Source organism: Propithecus coquereli, unplaced genomic scaffold (assembly GCF_000956105.1).
Source record: "Propithecus coquereli isolate 6110/MARCELLA unplaced genomic scaffold, Pcoq_1.0 Scaffold422, whole genome shotgun sequence".
Lineage (NCBI taxonomy): Eukaryota > Metazoa > Chordata > Mammalia > Primates > Indriidae > Propithecus > Propithecus coquereli.
Window position 1 is genome coordinate 1,026,288 of NW_012149975.1, and position 15,052 is coordinate 1,041,339.

Consider the following 15,052-nt stretch of genomic DNA (forward strand, 5'->3'; position numbering starts at 1 on the left):
TTGAGCCCAGGAGTTTGAGGTTGCTGTGAGCTAGGATGACGCCACGGCACTCTAGTTCTGTCTCAAAAAAAAAAAAAATACAATCATATCTAAAAAAAAAAAAAAAAATCCAAAGCCAGGACATTTTAAGAGACAACCTTGCCAGATGCGTAGCTCCACGACACTGCCTTGGCACCCAGGCCACTGGATTTCCAGAAAAGGCACCCAGCCATCACTAGCACAGATCTTTGGAATTTTCCATCCTTGGCTAAAGAAAAGGTTAAAAAGAAATAAACACAGTGATGGCTCTGTCCCATGGAGGACACTTTTTTGCCAAACAGAGAAGAAAGGGAAAGAAGAGGCGAGAAAAAGATGAGAAGGGGAGAGAAGGTGTGTGCTCACAGTCGAATGACATTTCCCGGGGCGTGGTAGGAGGCAGAAGCCAAGGTGCTGGCTGTGGGAGAGCTCTGGTAGTGGGGCCAGCTCAGGCGGCCAGATGCACAGATTTTCCTAGAAGGTGGCAGTACAGAGGTGAACACCAGGAGCAGCAGTTAAGGAAAATCAGAATGGAGAGCAGCTGGGGGTAGTAGAAGGTAGAAAGGGGAAGAAAGCAGCTTGGAAGGAAGAGGATGTCATCAATCTGAGAAGGCCATTTGCAGTGGGGGCCACTCTCAAGAGAAAGCCACAGGGGCCCAGCGGGGCAGCCTCCATTGCCACCATTCCTGTCAAGCAGGATTTGCTGCCTGGAGAACTATGGGTCTAGTATAGGTGTGAGCTGGTGCCCCCTTCTACTCTGGTAGAGGCCAGTATGGAGAAAGGGAGGGCAGGCAGACCTGACACCGGAATCCCTCCACCCTGGTCTCCCAACAGAAATCTGGCTTCTACAGGTGTCTGGTGGTCACGTGTCTCTGACCTCCATCAAAATTGGAGAATTGGGGCCGGGCGTGGTGGCTCACGCCTGTAATCCTAGCTCTCTGGGAGGCCGAGGCGGGCGGATTGTTTGAGCTCAGGAGTTCGAAACCAGCCTGAGCAAGAGCGAGACCCCGTCTCTACTAAAAATAGAAAGAAATTAATTGGACAACTAAAAATATATAGAAAAAATTAGCCGGGCATGGTGGTGCATGCCTGTAGTCCCAGCTACTCGGGAGGCTGAGGCAGGAGGATCGCTTGAGCCCAGGAGTTTGAGGTTGCTGTGAGCTAGGCTGACGCCACGGCACTCTAGCCCGGGCAACACAGTGAGATTCTGTCTCAAAAAAAAAAAAAAAATTGGAGAACTGGGTTGCAACTATCATACATGGTGGAGCATTGCATACGAGTATTTTCTGAATTCCTTAACTAATTCATTTGGGGTCTTGAATTATGCAAGTTGACAGTATGCACCACCTCCAGCCCTTAAATAAACATCTACTCACCCCTTTAATCCGTGACAAAACCGTTCCATTTACCTAGTACAATTTCTGAAGGGTTTGATTTCTTCCCGTCTGAGTCTGAAAAATACACTACTATACCCATTAAATATTGTTAATACTTTAATCTCTGGTCTTTTGGTCTATTGTTATGTAAAAAAATCCCTTCCTTTCATCTTACCTTTTTTCATCCTTCAGTTCCCTCAGAGTAAGCCCTTGTCTTGTCTTCCACCATTCCCCAGCCACCTTGCCCTAAATAGATTTAATCCATTAAAAAGAAATCAGTGGAAATAGATTCTCTGCTTCCCTTCAATTCAAGCAAGGGTTCAAAAGCATTTCCCTTGGGATTTTTGCATGAAGTGAATGAAGGTATCTATCTTTTCCCTCAGCCAAGGGAGCCATCTTCTCCACAGCTCAGCACACTTTTCTTTCTTTCCAGCTTGCCCTGCAACAACATACTTCCTTTCTAGTTCCTTCTGCTACTTAACACAGCCCCAGATGTTTCAGGGTTCTAAGGCATCAATTCTGTCAAGAAGCTCATTTATCTAATGCACACTACCCATAAGCTGTGAAGTTCAGCTGAGGGCCAGTACAAAAAGAGAAAACTCCAAAGCAAAGAATAGTAAATCAGCAAAACAAAACAAAACAAAATAAGCCAGGTTGAAGGGAAAGAACTCATAATTTTGAGAAAATGAACGTCAGTTTCTAAAGAGGACTTAAGTAGGACTACAGTTAATACCCTTTCGCATGTAAACATTAGTAGAGATTAGTCATATATAAATACATTAGAAAAAATTTTAACATCATTTTTATGTTAATAAAAATTAACATAAAATATCTGAATATTTAACTTGAGATGGCTTATAAGGAGAATTAGAATTATTTTCCTATTGGGAGGGGAAGAAAAAAATGGAACAGGTGAAAGTGAAGATGGTTGATGTATATTTTGTCTTTACAAAATCTGGGAGTTTCCCCAACCTTTTACATAACAATTTTCTGTGCATTACAGCCAGGTCAGTTAGCCAGGGGCCTGAAAAAAAAAAAAAAAAAAGATAGGCTGGGCCTGGGAGAAATATAGCCATGGCCAATTAGAATTGATGTAAAAATAGAAAATGCAATCTCCATCTATGATAGAGTGCTTCTTCGGGGCAGTAAAGCTCTGCGCCGTCAGATCCTCACAGACATTACACTGGTCAGCGCGGGGAGGGCTGGTGCAATGTGATCAGCCCGGAAGCTTTTGTGGTGTGTGTCTCTAAGATGGCAGTGACTGAATTTGGTGGAGAGAGGAAGTCTCAATTTCTCTCTCAACTGAAATCATCATGAAGCCAGAAGGAACTCAGAGAGATTTTCCAGTCCGTCCCTCTACTTCTCCAACCATGCGTTTTAGAAACCCGTTTCTGGGAAGGGGTCCTGTGATTACCTTGAAAACGTAGGAGGGTCATGCCGGGTCTGACTTGACCTTCAGGCTGGGTGAAGCATCTCTTACACAGGACACATGAGAGGCATCTTGGGATTTGTCAGCCAAAGAGTTATTCTCTGTGATGTGAAACCATCCCATTCTCTTTTAAACACTGCCCCCGCCACACACACACACACACACACACACACACACACACACACACACACATCTACACACACCCCTACCTTTTTCTTTTCTTTTCTTTTCTTTAGCTGAGAGCGGAAAATTCCATAGGCCTGAGCTGGCTAAGTGCCTGCTAAGTGTCTGGCCAGCTTGTATCCTAAAACACCTCAAGTCTGAAAGCAGTGCCCACTACAAGAACTCCAGACTAAGGGAGTCTTGTGTGGGAGAAAAAAACGTAATTATGAAGAATTTAAGAAAACATCCTAATTGAAATTGCAGACTGCAAACCTGTAGTGCTTTCTTTCAGTCAAAATTCTCAAAAGGGATTGTGCTCCCTCATTTGAATTCTGTGAAGACTTCTGCACCTGGCTCAGATTGCCAGACTATCCGATCCCTGTTCCTCCTCTACCATAATGTCAGGATCCATGTTGGGAACCCATCTGACTCCAGGATGCCACCACTCCTCAATCTCTGGTGATGCGGAATGATGTTATAATAATGGCAGGCAGAGTGATGGTGAGAAATGCAAGACAGTGAGTGTCAGAGAAGGAGATGTAATGACAGAAGCAGTGTCACAGCGACAGGATATAGAAAGATTCCACCGGCCATTGCTGGCTTCAGGATGAGGGAATGGGCCACAAGCCAAAGAATATGGGAGCCTCTGGAAGCTGGAGAAGCCAGGCAATGGATTCTCCCAAACAGCTTCTGCACGGAGTGAGGCCTTGCTGACACCTTGACTTTAGCCCAGTGAAACCCATTTCCGATTTCTGACCTCTAGAACTGTAATAAATCTGTGTTATTTTAAAACACTAAGTTGGTGGCAATTTGTGACAGTGGCAATGAGAAACTAATATACTGCGAGACTCGTCTAACTCTCAGCAGGGCCACTCTCAGGCACCCTGCCTCCTCTGAGTTCTCTAAGCAGACACCGCTTCGGTCTACAGTTGCACTGTGCTGAGCTCAAGCTGTCATTTGGTCCCGGTGAGGGTAGGGCATGCCTCCTCAGAAGCGCCAGCAACAAGACCAGAATTTGCTCCTAGACAAACTGGGCCATTGGCCAGAAAACCAAAGCAGAGGGTTAGATATAGACAGAGATATAGTGACAGGGACAGTGTCTTGACAGGGGGTCAAGACAGGGATATAGTGACTGGGACAATGACACGAGGGGACAAGGAAGAAGACCAAAACCCAGTAATTGGAAATGGATTTTAAAGACAGGACAGAACCAGCAGCCTACAGACTTAAGGCTGAGAGAACCTGGGCTCTGAATGCAAGACTCCCCTGATGTCTCTGAGCCTGGAGCAGTGCTGAACTGGAGTAGCTCCAGTGACAAGGGGATGGGGGGGATGTTGGGTTGGGTTTGTTATTACAGAATTGAAGGGAGAAGATTTACAAGATTCTCTTCTGGCTCTCCCGGTGAGAATTCTGCCAGACCATTTGGAAGGGACAGAGGCCAAGACCCCCTGCAAACAGTCACGATGGTCACTAGGAGTGGAGGAGCAAGACTCCCCAGGGTCAGGTTAGCAGGGAGAGCCCTCTTTGTTCCATAAGCGACAGAGGGTGTCAGAAACAGTCTGCTGGACACAATGGGAGCTATCAGCTCCTATGAGCGCTTAAATAATGATTTAGTTCAATTTATGTACCAGTTGATTTTGAACCTTCTTAGATTTAAGTTCTTTCTCGGTGGGAAGGTAAGTACCTTGGAAGGTGGTATGCCCTCCTTCAGGTCTCTAGGAAACCACTTAATGCGCTGAAGCATTAGGAACTTGTTAACCTATGAAAATAAACTGGCCGTGCCAATAGCACTCTTCCATTCATACCATGAACACTGTTACAACAGGCCCTGCAAGGCATAAGGCTGGCAGTTTCTCAACTGGGAAAACTAAACTACTAATATAAAAGGCATGGAAAGAAATATATACGTTGTTATTTTTGGACAGCACTAACTCACTTGAAAAAAATCATAAAAACAGTTCCATGAAAATGATCCCAGGTACCTCTGCAGAGCCTGTGTTCTGGAGATTTTTTTTTCCATATAGTTATTCAAATAGCAAAGAAAGGAAGAACGGCCAATTGCAAACAGTTCTCAAAGTCATAAGGCTTACTTTGGCAAGGATAAATCTATATTGATCTTGCCCACATTTCTCAATAACAACCCCACTCCCTTTTTTGGTCCTCATCCCCTACTTTCCCACTGAAGACACTAAAGCTTGTTTAGAAATAAACACTGTTTCCCAATAGACCAAGATCATCACCAAAACCACAAAGAGAGAGCTTCCTCCACCTGATTTATTGTGGAACCTGGGATGGGCGCTAGTTTCTTTACATGATTACACCAAAGGAATCAGACACCTGGAGTTCATTACCTGCTCTGTCATTTCATAAATATGGATGACCTACAGGCTGTCTCACTCAAAACCATGCCTCTGTTTCCCCACTTATCGAAGAGGGGTGTTGACAAGGTGGAATGTGTTTAGTAGTGACCTATAGACATAGGACGCCATAGACATAACAGCATTTTTGACTTTTCTTAAGATCCGGGCTACGAAAACACAAGGTCTTGTCATCATTTAAAAAACATCTTATACAAATGAATTCCCCAGCCTTCTGACACACTTCACTGAAACACTTCAAATAAAGATGTTCTGTCTCAGAGACTTGGAAGAACACTTGACTTCTTAGTTAAATCTCACCCAGTAAAATATTTCCAGTCATTAGAGAGAGCAATATGATGGGAAAGCTGAAGTATCAGAATAGCTTCCAACATTTTTCAGCAGCTTAAAAAATATACAATTCAACGTAAGTTGTCAAGAAAGGCAAAAACCCGTAACTTCCCATGAACAATAAACTCAATAGGCAGTAAAAATAAAGTGGAGAAGAATTGCAGGAAATCATTAATAGCGAATTTAGGCATGATTGTGCGAGGCCGTGCGTAGACAATAGATAAACCACGTGTGGCTGGAACAGTTGGCATGTTTTCCACCACATCGACTCTGCTGGGAACCTGGACACACCATTCGTAAAAAACTTATCCGGCTACCACAAAACCAGAATAGCTGAATATAAAAGAATATTAATTTCTCAGGAAACCTTTATGTTTTAAAATTTTTCCACTAAAATACGTGTTTCCAAAGTGAAATTTTAAAAAGGCATCTGAATTTCAATATTCATTTGATTTTTAAATGTGAGGATTAATGAGTTAAAGGGACAACAGTAAGGTTTTGAAGGGGGAAAGGAAAGCATACGGGAGCTCTCTTTTTCCATACAGAGCCCAATTCTCCTCTATTCATCCCTTTGCACAGACCACACTGAACAGACTCTCACAAACTTGAGTGCTTCTGCCAAGGGCCGTGCTTGCAGGTTCCCAGGCTGGAGAACCTTCCACCCAGGACTTATAACCGGACACTTCTCCCCACTCGAGGACCAGCCTTCCCACTCACTCAGCAAACTGCTTGGAAGGCAGGAACTGCCAAGACCCAGAGCCCTCACATCCACTAAGCTTTTCAGTGTGACTAAGTCAGACTGGGAATGGATATTAGCAAGAAACTAATGGAGAGGGGTCTGCCAGTCTATCCTTCCAGGAGGGTATGATTCTTGACTCAGCCATGTGGCTCACCCCTTTGGGGCATGATTTGGAGCAAAGAAATAAAAAAGCAAGGGTACCTGTTTCCCCTGGGCCAGTTACCAGTTTCTACTCGTTGACTTGTAACACATGCACAAAAGACTTCTCTTGCCCAGCAGAAAGCCTGGGGTTGATAACTAGGGCCAACAGTCATCAATCCTTAACAATTAACTGCCAAATCCTGCTCTAAGTGCTTTGAATACAATAAGAATAAGATAACTCATTTAAGCCTTTCAACAAGCCCAAAAGGGCGTTACCAAGGCCCAGGAAGGCTAAATAACTGGCTCAAGGTCATACAGCTGGTAAGAAGCTGAGCAGAACTTTGAACCTGGGCAGGGTGCTTCCAAAGACCACTGCCTTTTTTTCCCTATTTATTTTAAAGACGGGGGGGGGATCTCACTATGTTGCCCAGGCTGGTCTCGAACTCCTGTGCTCCAGCAATCCTCCCACCTCAGATCCTCCCGCCTCAGCATCCCAAGTAGCTAGAATTACAGCTCTTAACCACCCTGTTCTAAAGCACCAGCTTACAGGCAATAGCAGCGGAGACTGTCTCTTTGCCCCACTCCAGTTACTGCTCTGGTAGCCTCCAGGATGGGGCCCTGCATCTGGCCGATATAAACGGCAGGCCAATGTTACCCCCAACTCCTCTGTGTGCCGGACAAAAATTAAAGGAAACCAAGAGATCTAAATCCCTAAGAGGAATGTCTTCTAAAAGTACCTCTAGGATTTACAGAAAAGAAGAAACAGCTCTAGCTCCTCCCTCATGTGGTTTCCCGCCTCCCCTTCCATGTTAAATAAATTCTTTAAAAAACTAATAAATTTTCAACATGCCTTGCTGACAATTCTGTATCTCAGGAGAAAGCAAATCAGGCAGGTGAATTACTCCTCTGAATTGAATTGCAACAAACAAGGGTGGTTCCTGACATGGAGCATAGGAATTCTGGAAGGTAGCAACCACTTCTAACAGTCCACAGAGGTCAGCTAAGGGGGTGCTAAAATGCGTTACTTACACATGTACATCATACGCGAATTGCTCAGCCTGTTAGATGTTACCGTTTACTCTCCCCGTTCCCATAAAAAAAAAAAAGGGACTCTGTGGTCAAATAAATGTGGGAAATACCATACAGAGAACAATGTTCATTAGTAAAGGTCTATTTAACCGTGTTGAACCCAGAAAGGACCAAAGTCTTGAAAAACGTTAAGGATCACAAAAAAGAGCAGGTGTGTGTGTGTGTGTGTGTGTGTGTGTGTGTGTGTGTGTGTGTGAGGTGGGGGTGGGCAGAGATGATGTAACTAATGAACCAAACCACCAGCCTGCTATCTGGCTTCTATCTTCATTATCTCGGTTATTTGCACACCTTTAATCCCCCTTAAAAGCAGGAACTATCTTAATAGAACCTTTGGGCACCTGAGAGGGAGGTTTGTCAGTCTCTCATCCCCGCTGCTCTGCTAGGGCAACTGCTGCCCAGCCCCTGGGAGTGAGACGGGGGACTCACTTCCCATCCCCATTCTAACTGGAAGGCTGGGGCTGGCTTCCAGACCATCTCTCCATGCCCTGCCTCCCACTTCCCTAATCACCCCCAAGGTGCAAAGCTCTTCAATCAGCTAATCTTGGCTACAATCTCATCTCTGTCTGCTCGGCCCTGGCCCTTTGCTGTCTCTTCCTCCCCTTCCTGATCCCACTTGGAATCCTTTCCCCTGTGCCCTCAAGAACCCCAGTCTTTTGCCAAAACACCACCCTACAAGCTCAGCCTTTCCCTAGAACGTTCTTTCCATCGCCTTGCTTAACTGAAACCTGGCTTTGCCCTAACGACACTCTCAAATAGAGGTTGCTCATTTCCTTTTCCCTTCCCCTATCACCAGACATGCTTTTCCTTCTGTTCACCCAAGCCCAGAAACCTCAGAATCATCTTGACTCCCCCTCCTCTCTCCCCTCACCCTTTCTCCTCCCCCTTCGAGAATCACAGAATCCTGTTGATTTTATTACTGAAATGTCTCTTCCATCTTCTCCCTTATCTCCATTCTCACTGCCTCAGTTAAAGCTGTCTGGTTATCTCTCTCCTGAACTATGTAAATATATTTTAACTAGTTTCCTGGCCTCTGGGCTCTTTTCTCAACACTGAGTCCACCCTAGGCATTGCTGGCAGTGTACTTCCCACAAAACACCTACAGAGTACCTCCTGCATTCCAGGCACTGTGTGAGGCAGGTGCTGGGAACCGAGATGAATGAATACACTGCCCCTGGCTTCTTGGCTCACAACCAGAATGGGTAAGAAACATTGCCCCCTCCCCCATTGTATTTTGTGGTAGATCCTTCTAGAATACTGGGGTTTTCCACCAGATTTCTCTTTTTATTAATCTTCATGAATCACTTATACATCAGAAACTTTCCACGTTACCTTCTTTACTTCTCACAAGAACTCCATAAGGGACATACTACTACTTATCCCCATTTCACAGATGAGGAAAATGAGATCAGGTCACTTGGCTCAGTTCACAATGCAAGCAGGTGACAGAGGTTAGATTCAAGACCAGGCCTGACTCTCCAGCCGGTGCACTGTCTCTCTCTCACACATTTTACGTAGGACATTGAAACTCGGGAAGGAGCCCAAACAGGACACGATACGAAGAATCGTGAAACGAAGTCATGTAGGGAATGAAGGAAAGAAATGAAGGTCCTTTGGCCTTATGAGGAGTGAATTTAAAAACAACATGGTGGCTCTGTCTCCAAATATTTGAAGGGTTGTCATGTGAAAGAGGAAGCAAACGTAAGCTGTGTGGCTCCAAACAGCAAAGCTAGGCCTAGCCTGTGGTGGAATTTACAGAGAATAAGTTTCAGCTCAAGAATCTTTTCTAATACAGCCCTCTAACCGGCAGGGAGTATTTAAGGAGAAGCTAAATAATCATTTGCCAGGGGTGTGCGTTGGGGACATTCCTGCCTTGAGAGGACAAGTGATCTGGATCAGCATTTTGGGGCACATCAGAATCACATGGGGTGGTTTTAAAGAATACAGATGCCTGGCCCCACCCCAGACTTAGGGAAACAGAATCTTGGGGGATGGAGACTGTTATTGCAAGAATCACAAACAAGGAAATAAGCCTGTAAAGCAGGTTCATTCAAATCCTCAAAAGGAGAACTATGAAAGGCCAATCAACATATCAAAAACTGTTCGACTTCTAGAGTAGCCAAAGAAATGCAAATGAGAACGGTGATGTGCCATTTATTTCCTATCAGACAGCAACAATTAAAAAAATATCACTAACCAGCCCTAGCATGGGAGAGGGGAAATGAACACCCTCATACTCTGCTGGTGAAAGAGTACACTGGAACAACTTTCTGCAGAGCAATTTAGCAGTGTTTAAGAGGAATTTTCAATACTAAAAATGAGTATACTGTAATCTTTGAGCAAGCAATTCCATTGCTAGAAATTTATCCTAAGGGGACAAACTAGCAAGTTTTCAAATGCCTTCTCAAAGATGTTCACTCAATTAATGATGGAAATGCTCTATATCTGCACCGACCTGTCCAATATGGTAGCCACTAGCCACATGTGGCTATTGAGCACTTGAACTGTGGCAAGTGCAATTTAGGAAGCGATTATTTTTCGTTAATTTAAATTTAGGCTGGGCACGGTGGCTCATGCCTGTAATCCTAGCACTCTGGGAGGCCAAGACAGGAGGATTGCTTGAGGTCAGGAGTTCAAGACCAGCCTGAGCAAGAACGAGACCCTGTCTCTACTAAAAATAGAAAAATTAGCCAGGCGTCAAGGTATGCGCCTGTAGTCCCAACTACTTGAGAGGCTGGGGCAGGAGGATTGCTTGATCCCAGGAGTTTGAGGCTCCTGTGAGCTAGGATGACGCCACGGCACTCTACCCAGGGTGTTAGAGTGAGACTCTGTCTTAAATAAATAAATAAATAAATTTAAAGATAGAAGCTATAATGTAGCTTTTTACCCTTATAAGCTCATGTTTATAATAGCACAAAATTAGAAACTAACAAAATATCAAACAATAAAGGATAATTACCTATGGTACACAAATAAGGAAATTTTTGGTAGTCATTAAACATGATTATGTAGATTTATATTTATTGATATGAAGAAATGTTCGTAAAATTGCTAACTGAAAAAATTGCTTAAAAGTTTGTGTTTCTTTCAATCCATACACACACACACACACACACACACACACACACTACATACACACTACATACACAGAGAAAGAAAAAGAGAGAAGAGTCTCGAAATATTAGAATACTATATTCCTCTGGTGAATGAGATGGTGATGATTCTTACTTTTCTGTTTTTAATTTTTCTATAATAAACATGCATTTATTATATAATAAAACAATAAAAGTTTAAAGAAAAAAGGCTTACTGATTACAATAGAAAAAGACTCAGTCCAGAGAATTTTTAACATGTTAGAAGACCAATTCTACTATTTCGTGCTTAAATGAGGGTTCAGCGAGGAGGCCTCTCTGGTTTCACGTCAAACTGCACTGTTTTTTTTGTACAGATCCTGGAGGAGTGGCTTGCTCTGCGCCCTCCTAACCTGAAGAAGCCAACATAAGGAGTAGTGAGACTATTTTATGTTTAGGTGCCAACACTTTAACTTTCCTGACTCTCCTGCTAAGGTGAAGAAAACACCGAGACATTTCAAGGACTATGTATATAGGGGTAAGAGTTGACACTGATATCCTGAGTCTCACAGTACCATCATGCCCCGTCAGAGCTTAATCCGGAGTTGAAGTAAGTCTCTGAACTGGAAACGCTTGGTTAAGAAGCCCAAGTGGAAACTGCCCTTACTCCACCGTGTAAATTCTCACCTCCTTACAGGTGAAGCAGTGGGTTTTGTCCTATATTAAGTACTTTCCACCAATTCCCTTGGGCAGAGGGAGCAGAAGAGCTGCTCCATTTTCAGTGCTTCCCTAAATGCAAACATAACAAACATTCCAGGCAAAGGTAGTTGTGTGTGGTGAATGGGGCAGTCAACAGCTGCAGATGCTTTTCAGCCATTCTCAGCTTGTGGAGAGCTTTTCTCTACTAGAGTTATTATACGAAACCCGGCAGATGCCATGCCAGCCAGGGGCGGCTGCATGCATTACCCTGCCTCAAGGGGCCACAACCGGTAATATCTAGCAACTCTATCCAAACACCTACTAGGTGACTCCCCCAGGCTGACAAAGTGGTTCCTGTGAAGGGCAGCCATAATACAAAGGGTTTATCAAATGCCTTTGTTCCTCCTGAGGCACAAATAGCTACATCCTGAATTATAACAAAAATGGTGTTAAAATTCTGCATTTTAACATGTGTACATGTAAACACTTCTCCATTAATCACAGGTACTGTCAGGTTATAAGAGTCCTCCCCAAACCCCTCTTGAGAAATCTGTCAATGGTGATTCTGTAATTATCCCTTTCCCTCCGTTAATGACTTTCGTAAAAATGCTGAACTTACAGGAAAATGCAGCAATGAAACAGCCTCTCTCTGTCTGCTTTATTATGTAGTTAATAGATTCATGGAAGTACTAATAAACTGAATAAAGGCTTGAATACACAACAACATGCTATACATAGCCCAGGCCCAAGCCTTCTGAATTTTTCAAACAGTGAGCAAAACTGATGTTAGCAACATGTCAACAAGGATGTAATTGTAAAGTCCTACCAAAAAAAAAAAAAAAAAACCTAAACGGGAAATACTGTGTATTTGTTCAGCTTGGTGGGTTTTCCAAGTTCTACAGAGACATACACCAGAGGAAAGCTCGACTTGCTGCAGCAATGACTCCATCTCATATTGAAGCCCTAACGTATCTTAGGTTTATAGCAGCAAGTGTAAATCCTACCTCAGCTGTCCCTTAATAAACACATGGGGCTTAAATAAGAATCAGAAGTTACAGCGGCAGCTGCAACATGGTCCCCTCACTCTCCCACTACCCATGGCTTTACTAACTTTCGTTAACAGCTCTTTGTGTCAGAAAAGCAGGGGCTGGGAGAGTCATTTAGGAGCGTACATTCCATTTAAGACTATTTCCTTATTTTTAATTGACTGCTTACAAACAGCGTTCACTAAAGCTCTATCTAAAGTTGATTTGTGTGCATAATCTGGGTGTCCTATTGACAAACACACACAGATCCAACCCAGATTGGAACTAATGAAAACAAATGAAGAAAAAAGTCATCCACATTTCCTTATCATTACGGGGCATCTAGCACTGTGCCTTGCACATAGTGGGGGCTCAACGGATGGATTTAGATTACTAGAATCTGTTCTCCCCCACTCCCAAAATTTCACAGTGGATCACATACTAGAGTAACAAGTAAACATCAGTCCTCTGCACTGCCTGGTATAAATGCTAAAAATTAGTGACTTTGATCCCAAGTAAGCTGGGGTGACAAGGGAACCGTGGCCACAGGCAGTATATCCCAGAAGAGCCCCCTCCCAATAACAGGAAGGAGCCACTGCACCTGTGCTGCACAAATTCTTTTTACAACCTAAAAACCTGGGGAAGAATGCTAATGTTAACTTTTTGCTGCTGAGGGTGGCAGGTCAAGTGCTGGTCAAATCCCAGTGGAGGTTTGCCGTGTCCCACTTATTCTCTTGAGACATCTGTCCACCTACTGCTACCTTCACATGATGTGGCAGAAGGTCAGCCGCCCCTGCTAAGGAAGGTTTCTTTTCCCCTGAATTTGGGAAAGTGTTCCCTGTGCTGGGCAGATTGAATCGCTTGTTAACAATCACCCAAGATGAGAGCCCTGGTATAAATGCTCTGCCCACAGCTTGCCTTCCTCTCTTAACCGGCTGTGATGACAAGTGAGGCTCCAATCTGACCCCAACAGGTCCTCACTCCAAAATCACAGTGAAACACACAATAAGCCAAGTCCATTAAAACAACATTAAAGGTCTGGGTTTAGCTCCTCTAAACAGCAGGATTAAACTTTCAAGGGTCCAGCAATGATAAAGAGATTTCTTTAAAGTCACTTGGCTTTACACAGTTGTAGCTATTAGGGATCAGATCTGTATCTCAAAGGTACACAGTTTACCTTTGATCCTCCTCCAGAACTCCCACTAATGTCAACTTTCTCCACTGTTGGGATCAGGCCCCTGGCCTCCCTTTAATGTTGGTTTTATTGCTGATTCTACAAGATCAACAGAAAAATTACAAGGAAAAGCTGTGAAGTTCCCTTCCGATGACAAGTTGTTTTAACAAAAAGAGCCCTCTCTTAAATGGTGAAATTTAAACACAGCAAACGACACGCTGTATGATGGAGTGGAAAGAGATAAAAACAAACAAACAAAAAAACCCAAAAGACTAAGTAACAAAACAAACGCTAATTAACCAGCCCGACTGCTTATTTAGGGTTTGTTCTCTAGTCCAGGAAATTGGCAACCAGTGTCTTGAAAACAGGAGAAGGGGCAAGTGCCCGTTAGCACCCCCTCCGCTTCCCTCCGGAGTCAGAAAATCCGGATAAAGCCGAGGGTGCGCTGCGAGCGTTCCCAGGGGGTCGGCGCGCTTTCAAATCCCCATCCCCCAGCGGGGGGGCTCTGACCCGAGGTCCTCCATCCTGGACTGGCACACCCCGTCTTCCCCCAAATCCCTTTGCCTCTAGAGCGCTCGCGGGGCCCAGGGGACACCCTCTCCGTGCGGCGGGCGACCCCGCGCCCACTCTCCTTCGGAACCCTGTTGTTTCCAGTCTCCTCCCTCCGCGGCAGGAGCAGCACCCCTTCAACGCCCATCACCACCCTCTCTCTCCCCAGTTGCAGGAGGAAGTCGCTCTGCTTCCTCTGTTCTCACCTCCCGCCGGAGCTTGAGCGCCTGGGCTTTTTGGGTGGGGCTCTTTTTTGTGTACACGGTGAGTGTGTGCGCGTGTGTGCGAGCGCGCGAGTGTGTATGTGCAAAACGCTCATCGCATCCTTCCACCCAGGCTGCCTCAGGTGCCCGCAGGAGGGCATAGGGACCTCATCATGCCCTCGTCCCTGGCTCTTTGTGCCCGGTCCAGGGCAGCGCTAGGTCGGCTCCCTAGCTCACACCCCCGGCCCCGACCCAGGGCCGGAGCCCCCCCCTCCCCGCAGTCGTCCGAGCCAGGGTTTGCCCGTCGGCTTCCACCCCGGCGCACGCCCGGCAGCCGGGAACGCTGTCAGCGGGCGCCTGGGACTCGGATCCCGGCAAGCGGCTGCCGGTGCGAAAACTTACTGGAGCGGAGAAAGAGCGCGCGGCGCGCCGGGCGACTGCCCAGCGTCGCTCCTGCCCCCGGCCCCCGAGCGCGGGAAGCCACCGCATCGCTCCCGCCCGGAGCGCGTCTCCCCAGACGCCCCGTCCCCACGGCCACTCACCAGCACCACGGAGCCCCGCACGGCCTCCGACACGCTCTGCCGGAGCTCAGCCGCCGTGCCGGGCTTGCTGAGCCGCTTGGTGAATTTGCGCACTTCGGCCATGGCAGCGGCGGCGGGCAGGTCTCGGCGGGCG

The 15,052-nt window shown here is 45.6% G+C and overlaps 1 protein-coding gene across 1 annotated transcript in view; it reads right to left on the reverse strand.

Annotated features, from left to right (window-relative positions):
* DOCK11 (dedicator of cytokinesis 11) overlaps window positions 1-15,052 on the reverse strand; it is a 199,102-nt gene extending 184,050 nt beyond the window's left edge. The window contains exon 1 of the mRNA XM_012653550.1: window positions 14,920-15,052. Within this exon, the coding sequence (XP_012509004.1) occupies window positions 14,920-15,021 (102 nt within the window). The 5' untranslated portion in view covers window positions 15,022-15,052. The remainder of the gene's footprint in view (window positions 1-14,919) is intronic.